This window comes from Dendrobium catenatum, unplaced genomic scaffold (genome assembly GCF_001605985.2).
Source record: "Dendrobium catenatum unplaced genomic scaffold, ASM160598v2 fragScaff_scaffold_264, whole genome shotgun sequence".
In the NCBI taxonomy this organism is placed as follows: Eukaryota; Viridiplantae; Streptophyta; class Magnoliopsida; order Asparagales; family Orchidaceae; genus Dendrobium; species Dendrobium catenatum.
This window is the reverse complement of record NW_021318726.1, coordinates 409,197-419,915: the sequence shown is the minus strand read 5'-3', so window position 1 is coordinate 419,915 and position 10,719 is coordinate 409,197. Positions and strand designations below refer to the sequence as shown.

The window sequence follows — 10,719 nt, the reverse complement described above, 5'->3', positions numbered from 1 at the left end:
TTATTAAATTTTCATTACATGAAATTTTTTTTTTAAATTTTTAATCACGTGCATTTAATGCACGTGCAAGAAAACTAGTAACACAAAAAAATGCTCCATATTCTTGTAAAAAATATTTTTTGTTTGTGAATTTTCTCCAAAAAAAAAACTAAGACCTTTATGCATCTTCGAGATATGTTTTAATATATTTCCCCTAGTTAGAACAACTAGATTAAAGGAATTTATCCCTTTTGTAGCTTTAGTTTTCTAAGATTTTATTATAGTCCTATTAATGTTTATTTTCTGATGCTTTTAGCCTTTTGAGATTTTGATGTTACAATTCGAGAACTCGATCTTATGATTTTGATAATTACAATTATTATTGCTTGTTACTTTATTTTTCCTAATATCATTTATATATTTGTTTATGTGTATATTAAAATTTTATATACATTATACAATAAAGGATCGACTCAAGATTGGGTCGAATAGGGTGATATTTGTAAGAGTTTATATTTTTTCTTTGTTTATCTTTATTTCTTGAGTAAAAAATCATATAATTGTGATGCTAGCATAGCGACCATGCACATATACAAGGGGCAGTAAAAACATGAATTTAAAATACTATATCATCCATAACGTACTGTACAATATGAATTTTTATCATCCCAGGAATCAACCTGGATGAACCTTTATTTATTGAATTAATCATGTAGTATGTTATGAATCATACTAGATGATCGATAAAGATGATTTTCAACCATACCAGAGATCATCCTGGATGAATTGAAGCACTATATAATAATTGTATTGTACAATTTATTTAGGTTTCCTAAATTGATCATATTGGAGCATGTTCATTGTACAAGACGGATAGAGATTTTTGAAATAATCATATTGCATGATATACAATTGTACTATAAAAACAGTTTTGGATGACTTAAAAATTTAGGATTTTTTGAAGTATTTAAACTTTCTCATATGACTTTGGAAGAGTCTTAGGTTGTTGAGAGAATTCTATGGGAAATCTTTATGAGAGATTTTTCTTCTTGAGAGATCATGGAGTTTTGAGAGGAAAAAGGGGAGAAGGTTTATGTGAGAGAGAGAGTAGTGTAAGGGGATTTCATGCAGTTGCTCCAAGCAAGTTTCTACCTAAGTTCCTCCGTGTTTTCAATGATCTTGAGAGAAGGATCAAGGGAAAAGTCTTCACTTATTGCCTACGAGCAAAATGTGAGTCAAAGATTATAAGATGATGGTGACAAATGAGAAGAGAAAATCCTGGCACTAAAGGTCAGTGACTGAGATGCAACAATTCTGGATGAAATGATGATGATGAAGTAGCCTTTATGATGAGAAAACTCAAAAGCTTTTAAAGCAGAAACAAAGGCATCATTTTGAGAAAGGTAAATGTAAACAAAGAAAATTTCATAAAATCCCAATTAACGTTATTTGTTTTGAGTGCAGAAAATCATGACACTTAAGGTCTGTTTGCCCAAAACCTAAAGAAACAACCCTTAGAGGAGAAGGGTGAAGAAAAATTAAATTTTAAAAAGGGCAAGTAAAGGATGCAAAAAAAATTATTTTGAAGGTGTGAGGTGAAGTGAAAAATTGAATCCTTAAACAAGGTTGCAAAAGTTGCAACAAGATAGATTGTTTCCTATATAGAATCTAGTAGGCGATTAAAAGTACTAACTTAAGTAGATGGATAGGCAAGCAATCCAATTTTATTATACTTAATCATTTTCATTGTTGAGGTATTTATAGTTATTTCAAGTGCATTAGCTTGTAGCTTACCGATGATTATGCCTAGTGGAGCTAAGACAATGGTGACAAGAAGCTCTTGTGACACCTTTAAGTGGGGGTGATGGGCATTTCTTAAATTGGTGTATGTGTGAGTCTTGAATTTAAAGCTTTGGATAAGCCATATGATGTGGAATGATTATGTAGGAACTTAATGATGTGGATGTCCTAAACTAAAGTTGGGAATGGAAATAATAAACTAGCATGGGCATCTTGATACATTAGGGTCCTTGATGAGTGACGAGAAGACATGTCTTGAAGGTCATGAGAAAAATGGCATAAGAAGATTGGAGATGCCATGGAAGATAGTCGGGACAATACTCTTCATGGCGAAGATGTCATAACTTAAAGGTGATGTATAAGATGTATAATAAGGTCATGGAGGTGAGTGGGGATAGTCGCCATAGTACTTCTTTTGGCAATGAATAAAGTTTTAATTTGGGACAAACAAGTGGTGGAAATGAACTTTAGGTGTAGATCGGGTCTGTGGCCGAGTGGTCGATGGAAGAAATTCCTCCCATCTCACTCGGGCTCGAATCCCCTAGCTGTCAAAAAAAAAAAAAAACTTTAGGTGACGACTGGACAGTTTGGACTTCAAAATTATCGTACGATCATAGAGCTCATTATATCCCAAATATGTAGATTTGGTTTTTTTTTTTAGATTTTGAGTGTGGTTTGATCTATAGTTTAAATTTGTGAAACTTCAGTAGGTTGATTAATGAGAACAATTTCAACAAGGAATATAGTTTAAATTTGTGACCATTAAAATGGCATAACTAAGCAACCATTTTATATTGAAAATTCATCTTTTTTTAGAACAATTATTTATCATAATTGGTTCACAAAATGGAGATATGCAGAGGCCTCAAGAATTTTGGAAAGTAAGAAAAGTAATTGACAAATTTGGTGGCACAAAAAGGAAGGAGGGGCTGTTAATTGTTTGGTTTAATTTAGATTAAGGTTTTGTTTGGGGTGGCTTTCTTACTGCTTCTTAAAGTAATTTTTTAGTTCAAAAATTAAAAAATTTGTACTAAAAAGTTGCTTCATAAAACAGTAAGAAAATCGTCTCAAACGAAGCTTAATTTATTATGTTATTGTTCAATAAGATTGGTGGCTTTCATACTTGAACTCAAATGTTTTTGAAGTCCTTTAATTTGTCTCAAAGAGCTACTTATTTCGAAAGTGAATTTTTTTTTTTTTTAAGTTTTTTTAAGTTAAAAGAGGAATTTAAATCTATAACACTTAAAACTAAACAATTTGCATATCTACATACTAAAAAGTTGCTTCATAAAACAGTAAGAAAATCGTCTCAAACGAAGCTTAATTTATTATGTTATTGTTCAATAAGATTGGTGGCTTTCATACTTGAACTCAAATGTTTTTGAAGTCCTTTAATTTGTCTCAAAGAGCTACTTATTTCGAAAGTGAATTTTTTTTTTTTTAAGTTTTTTTAAGTTAAAAGAGGAATTTAAATCTATAACACTTAAAACTAAACAATTTGCATATCTACCATCTAAAACTAATTATTTGGAGAAATAATAACAGGGTGATAGTTTTGTAAATATAAAAATAGAAAAATGCCTTCTAAAAAATTCTATGAATTTCTTATCACCATAAGAATAATAAGAGAAAATTTATAATATTTGTGCATCTATGCTTTAGCAATAAAAGCAAACATATAGAGCTCCTTATAATATCTACAAAACAAAATTAATTTAATTTCATAGATCATAAAGCCCACGTTTGTTCAGCTTTTTCTCGCACGAAGACCATGAGGCTTATTGACGGTAAGCCGTTTGCGATCTTCACACTTTTGCAAATTAGTAGAATATATTATATAAAAATATTCTAAACATGTTTTATTTTAAGATGATCTTTCAATTTTTTTATTTACAATAAGATGTGTGCTACATTTTTTTTATATGATTAATAGCATTTGATATCCAAATATTGTACTTGATATATCATTAAAAAAAATCTTGATCGGATATGAATCCCAAGGCAAAATCAAGTTAGAAACTTCCGAAATTAAATTTGGGACCATATAAACTATGATTTCAACAAACTAAGAACCAAACTGAACATCTCGAAAAGACGAACCCAACGATAATTCGAGCCCAAATGGATCCAAATCGAAGACCCGAAGCTCCTTTGGAAAGTTCAAACCATAAGTTGGATGGCCAAATGTGACATGTTTATAGTCAAATCGAGCGACTCGACGAAACAAATCCAATTATCCCAAGATTGCCAAATTCTGATATCACTAAGGCATCCAAATGCCTAGCTAGTAAACGATCCACGATTAAGGGGATCATTATCGGTCGTTCATTCAAACCACTCCAACATACCCTTGATCTCCCTCCTATTTACTAGTCATATCACTCTCATAAAATTATAAATAGATCTTTCATTCCTCGTGGAAAGAGGGGGGAAGAAATGAAGGAAGAGAGAGAAACTAAAAATCTCTTGCCACTACTCCTCTACCATTGTCGAACAACCGATCGTCGTTGGACTTCTAATCGGCCACCGACCATTGCCGAATTATGGCCTGACTTCTACCCGGCCACCAATTGATGTCGTGCTTTCGCCTGGCCACTGACTGACACCAGACTTCCGGTAGACCACAAACTGATGCTGAACCATAGCCCTGCTATCGACTGTTTATGACTTCTGCCCAGCCACCAACTGTTATCAGACTTACATCGGGCCACCAACTAACATCGAATTTACACGCGACCACTGACCACCAACTACAATCCTTCTGTTCTTTGTCATCTGATAATGATCTTTCTAACCACTGTCGCCCGCTAATTATGATAATTTCGACCTCCATCCCCAAACAACAGCCTTTCTGACCACTATCACATGTGTGTCTACTAAGGTCCTTCCAACATCTGTTGCCCGTCGACTACAGTCTTTTCGACCTACGTCGCCTTATAACGATCTTTGTGACCACTATCGCCTGCTGACAACGGTTCTTCCGACCTTTGTTCACATACTATGATCTTTCTGACCACAATCGCCCACAAACTATGGATCTTCCGACCTCCGTCCTCATACTACGATCTTTCTGACCACCATCATCTGACAACTATGGTCCTTCTGACCTCCTTCTCCATACTATAATCTTTCTGACCTTTATCTCTTGATAACGGTTTATCTGGCCTTCGTTGATCGTCGATTATGGTCTTCCTGATCTCCATCGTCTAGCAACGGTCTTTCCGACCGCCGTCACCCGACTATGATCATTTTGACCTCTTTCGTCAAACAACGATCTTTTTTACTACTGTCGCCCGTAAACTACGGTCTTTCTGACCTCCGTTGCTCGCCGACTATGGTTCTTCCGACCTCCGTTGCAAGCCAACTATGATCTTGCCGGCCAAACAAACATGTCAATATTGATTCTTCTCCTTCCTACCATGTAATGCACTCTATATGATGTATATTTGCTACATCAAACAAATGTCTTCCCCTTAAGGAAGGGTCTCATTTGTAATTGACTGCAAACACTAGTGGATTCATTCAAACTAGGCCAGATCCCATGATTTTTTCCCCTTTCAGGGATTTCCATGTAAAATTTTTGGCGTCTCTTATGAACGTTATACCCTCTCTTTTATCTGATTGTATGTTAGATCTTTCGTACAAAGCTAAGACATTAAAGTTTATATATTTCTATCGCCGCAAAAATTTTAGGACGTAACAGTACTAATCTCAATGCAACACATCAGAATATTCTTAACATAATTGTTTTCCTACAACAAACAATTAAATCAAGAGAAGCAAAATGTTTGATTTTATTTTACATTTTGATATCTACTTGTCTTATAAAGTTAGCTTGAAGCTAATAGAAATTTAGTATAAGATTACAATAATTAAGATGATTTGTATAATATTAAAGGTCTGTTTAGGACAATAGCAATGTTTTATAAAATTTGTTGTGAAATTGTTGTGTAGAAAACATATTTTTACTATAAAAATTTTGAAAAATAACAAAATAATAATAAATAATAGCAGTTAAATGAAATTATTATTATCGTCTGAAAAATAAAACAATAAGAAAAAACTGTCTCAAAAAGACTCTCAATTTAATTTAAAATAAATATAATATATAATTAATTAAATAAATTTTATATCATATTATTCCTAACATAAATTTAAAATTGAATCAAAATATTCTAATCCAAATAGTATTCTTGGATTATATTCCATTCCATACTAATGTTCTAGAGAAGAATACATAGGCAAGGCAAGTCTTCTAATTCCATTGCCATTTCATTGCATCACTTCAAAACTAAGCAAAGCCAATAAAACCTAATGGAAGAAGCATCTACTCTTTCCTCCATGAACAAACCACTCACCTTCAAATTGGAACCAATCATCTTCTCATCCTCTACATTCACATTCCTCTTCAAAACCCTAATTCCCCCAACCTTCTTCATCGAGAAGAAATCTCACCAATAATGCCCATTCAGAGACTTAATCCCAAAGGCAAAGAAGACGAACTTCATCAACTTGAAAGAACCTACTTCGACGCGGTAAGGTAATTTCTTCCATCTCTGTGATTGAATCAAAGACTTAGCCACGAAGCTATAAGAAGAACAGAAGTTCAGATTGGTAGCTCATTTTTACACCTAATTTAATGGAGATGCTGAGGAAATTTCCCCCGAGTTTTCTTTCAAGTCAACTCCAAATAATCCAAAAAACCTAAACCAACAAACGCTATCCAGGTGTCAAATTTCAGCTCCCCCTTCAATAAATCAAGGGAGGAAATGTTGAAGAAGATGAAGAGGCTTCAAAGATCTGTCACCAAAATTATAAATAAAGCCATCAAGAAGAAGAAGAGGCCTCCTCTACCTTCTCCTGCTCCGCTTCCTGTTCCTCTTCCTCTTCCTGTTCTTCCGCATCAACCTTCTTCATCTTTCGCTAAGATGCCATCGTCCCATCGCAGACCCTATCTTTTTCCCCAAACTAACTCACCAATCCTTCCTGACCCATCCACCTTCTTCTCCCCTCACCTCCTCTCTTCCCCTCTCCCCACCAACTCGTTCTTCCAAAATTTTGTATTAAAAAATGGCGACCAGCCTGAATATATTCATCCTTATCTCATAAAATCCTCCTCCTCCTCCCTCTCCATCTCCTTTCCATCACGCTTTGCCACTTCCTCGTTCATCTACCAAACCTTTGTCGCTGACCTTACCGTCTCCTCTCCTTCTTCCCAGTCTAACCACATCATCTCCTCCTTCGACGACCTCAGTGTAACCCTAGACCTCCCTCCTTCTCTGCGCTTCTTCCTTGTCCGCGGAAGCCCTTTCATAACTTTCTCCACCCTTGCTGCCGCCACTGATCTCTCTATCTCCTCCATCCATGCCTTCCTCTCCGTCGTTCCCAACTCCTCCTTCACTAAACACACCTTTCAACTCAACAGCGGACAGACTTTTCTCTGCTACTCCTCCTCCCCGATCAAATTCCAGCAATCAGGCACTACACAGCTCACCGCCGCCGGCTTTTCCGGCGTTGTAAGGCTCGCCTTCCTCCCCGATCAAAGCTATGAGACAATTCTTGATCAGTACTCATCGTGTTACCCTGTCACGGGTAAGGCTGTTTTCAGTAGGCCGGGGTACCTTGAGTACAGGTGGGAGAAGAAGGGGTGGGGTGATCTTCTTTTGCTCGCTCATCCTCTTCATCTCCGACTCCTCGACAGCAGCGGATCCTCCGCCGCCGACGTGATGGCGGAGTTCAAATATCGGAGTATCGACGGTGATTTGGTGGGTATTGTCGGCGATTCTTGGTTGTTGAAAACGGATCCGGTGTCGACCACATGGAATTCGACAAGAGGGGTCAGCGAAGATGGTTTACAAGAGATCGTTACTGCTTTAACTAAAGACGTGAATGCTTTGGATACTTCGCCGATTCAAACTACTTCATCTTATTTTTATGGTAAGGCGATTGCCAGGGCGGCAAGATTGGCTCTTATTGCAGAGGAAGTTGGCTTCCCAGATGTAATTCCCACGGTTCTGAACCTCCTTAGAAGATCTATAACCCCATGGCTTGATGGAAGCTTTAATGGAAATGGATTTCTCTATGATCCCAAATGGGGTGGTCTTCTAACCAAGCAGGGGTCCACAGATTCTGGTGCCGATTTTGGCTTTGGTATCTTCAATGACCACCATTACCACCTTGGCTACTTCCTTTATGCAATTGCTGTGCTTGTCAAGTTTGATCCATCATGGGGGAGGAAGTTTAAATCTCAGGCATACTCAATAATGGCAGATTTCATGAACTTGTCTGGATCAAATTATGCGAGATTACGATGTTTTGATCTCTGGAAGCTGCATTCTTGGGCTGGGGGGCTTACAGAGTTTGCCGATGGACGCAATCAGGAGAGCACGAGCGAGGCAGTGAATGCTTATTACTCTGCGGCGCTCATGGGGCTGAGCTATGGCGATACCCATCTGGTGGCGATCGGGTCTACGATTGCCGCCTTTGAGATTGCCGCAGCAGAGACATGGTGGCAAGTGAGAGAGGGAGAGGGTATATATGAGGAGGATTTTAGTAGGGAGAATAGAGTGGTGGGGGTTCTGTGGGCAAATAAAAGAGACAGTGGGCTCTGGTTTGCTCCGGCTGAATGGAAAGAGTGTAGGTTGGGGATTCAAGTTCTGCCATTGTTGCCGATAACGGAAGATCTCTTTAGGGATGTTGGGTTTGTAAAGGATCTGGTGAACTGGACATTGCCTGCATTGACAAGGGAGGGAGTTACTGATGGTTGGAAAGGATTTGTGTATGCAATGGAGGGAGTTTATGATAAGGAGGATGCTTTGTTGAAGATTAGGAGTTTGAATGGGTTTGATGATGGGAACTCACTGTCAAATTTGCTGTGGTGGGTTTATAGCAGAGCAGAAGAGGATGAGGGAGGACTGAGAGGTGGTTGGTTTGGCCATTACTGTCACTGATTGATTAGGCTTTTGCTCTTATTGTGGTTAAATGATACATTCTCGTGAGTGATGATTGCTTATGAGAAAAAGGTTTGGAACTGCAAGAAAGAAACTGAAATAAATATTTCATGTAGATTATATTTGCTTGTTTTCTTATTGCTTTTATGTTAATCTGTGGCTTGTGCTATGAATTGTATTAATGCTCAGTTAATCTCTTTTAGTTGTGACAGAAAAACTGGAAGTGTTTTCTTATTGTTTGGATTTCTTATATTTTATGATGATGTTAACCGAATGAAAAGAATTCACGTAATAATTATTTGACAAATTTTATGCTAGCTGTCAACTATCTAACACAACTCTCAACTTTTCTCATTCAGAACTTGAGACCTGATAATGGCAGTGTTAAGATGGAGTAACTTCAGTAGCAGATAAGATTTAGGGTGAGTTATCTTTGATAGTTTGGTCAAATATAACGTCAACTTTTTGATGACCCGGTTAGGAGAGTAGATGTATTACATTTGATCTAGAGGTAGACTTAAAAAGACTTGGTTATAAAATATTAAAAATGACAGGTTTAAATGAGAATTTGACTTTTAATAGGACATATTGGAAAAAAAAAAAAGAATTCATATAACCGATTCCATGTAGTGAGATAAAAGTTTGATGATGTTGTTGTTGTTAACTAAATGAAATATGCTTGTAATTAAGTTGATTACCTTTATCAATTACATCTGATTGTATGTCATGTTGTTTCTCATTAGTGGTGCTTTGCCTACTTTGTAATTATAATTGAAATGGATTTAATTTATTTCTACTCATTTAGCTTTTTAACTGTATCTTATATTTGGTTCAAAGCTTAGCTGTTTGTTTTATGATTTTTGTTTGTTCATTATCCAATTAGATAGTTTCCTAAGATCATATTAGATTTTTCTTTAGCTTATAATTTGATAATTGCTAATATTTTATTTAAGAAAAAATATGAAGATCTCATCAATTATAAGAATGGATATAGTAAAACTAGATTAATTATTTTATTTTGAGAAAATACATTTTTTAGATTGTAAAGTTATTCTGAGTGAAAATTTATGTACCCAATATCGTTTATTAATTTGAATTTTAAGATCAAGAGGCAGAAAATAAAAAATAAAATAAATCATTGTTCTAGTATAAATGGGATACATTTAAAAAATATTAACAAAAATATTTTTGAGAGCAATATTCTAGGCTTTGAGATTTTATCTGTGTATGATGAAGCTAATGTTTTTTTTTTTTTATGATGAAGTTAATGTTATGCGACAAAAAATAACTATTGATATTGAGAATATTGCAAGAGATGTTTATAATATTGAAGGAAAAAATTACTAATAGTAAAAATAGTTAGTAGTTGAATCAAAATGAGCAAGAAAAGACAAAAAAAAAAGAAAATTTATTATAAAAATTAATTTAAGCTCTAAAAATTCTAATGATTGAAAAAGATATATAAAAGCTTGTAAAAATTCTAATCTCACATCCTTATTTCTTCCTATTATGGCTTCGTAGTTTTGCTTCTGACTTTTCTCGTCAATGTTATGCTACAAACTTATAGCAAAATTAAGGCTTCGTCTGAAACATTTTTCTTATTGCTTCTTAAAGCAGCTTCCTAGTATAAAAATTTTAATTATTGTACTAGAAAACTTCTTTAAAAAACAAAAATAAAACAGTCCCAAACGAAGCCTAAATAAAAAGCAATTCTTATGCGATTTCTCACAGTAATACAGCATTCTAAATCATTTTAAACAAAGAATTGCAAAATGTCAGCCACCATTTTGAATCATTTCAAAAAAAAAGGATACATTAGCAGAGACAATCTCTTTAACCTTTAAAAGCCATACATGTGATCATACTAGCTTGGTGGATAATTTCTAAGGATAACATCATTTTATTAAATGGGGGTATTAAATTAAAACTTTTCTATTTTTAAAAAACAGCTTTAAGAATCAATACAAAAGTCATCTCAAACGAAATCAAA

General features: G+C 35.1%; 1 protein-coding gene across 2 annotated transcripts; it reads left to right on the top strand.

The window, feature by feature from the left end:
- The first annotated feature begins 6,037 nt into the window (after nt 1-6,037).
- LOC110101957 (probable endo-1,3(4)-beta-glucanase ARB_01444) lies at nt 6,038-8,963 on the top strand. 2 transcript variants are annotated; one of them, XM_028693355.1, is made up of 2 exons: nt 6,038-6,314; nt 6,507-8,963. In XM_028693355.1, exons 1-2 carry the CDS (start codon nt 6,240-6,242, stop codon nt 8,727-8,729), a joined length of 2,298 nt encoding a protein of 765 aa, XP_028549188.1. In that variant the 5' UTR covers nt 6,038-6,239; the 3' UTR covers nt 8,730-8,963. The 2 variants fall into 2 exon arrangements, with proteins under 2 accessions (XP_028549188.1, XP_020685728.1); XM_020830069.2 differs by having other exon boundaries at nt 6,038-6,319.
- Nucleotides 8,964-10,719: the final 1,756 nt, after the last annotated feature.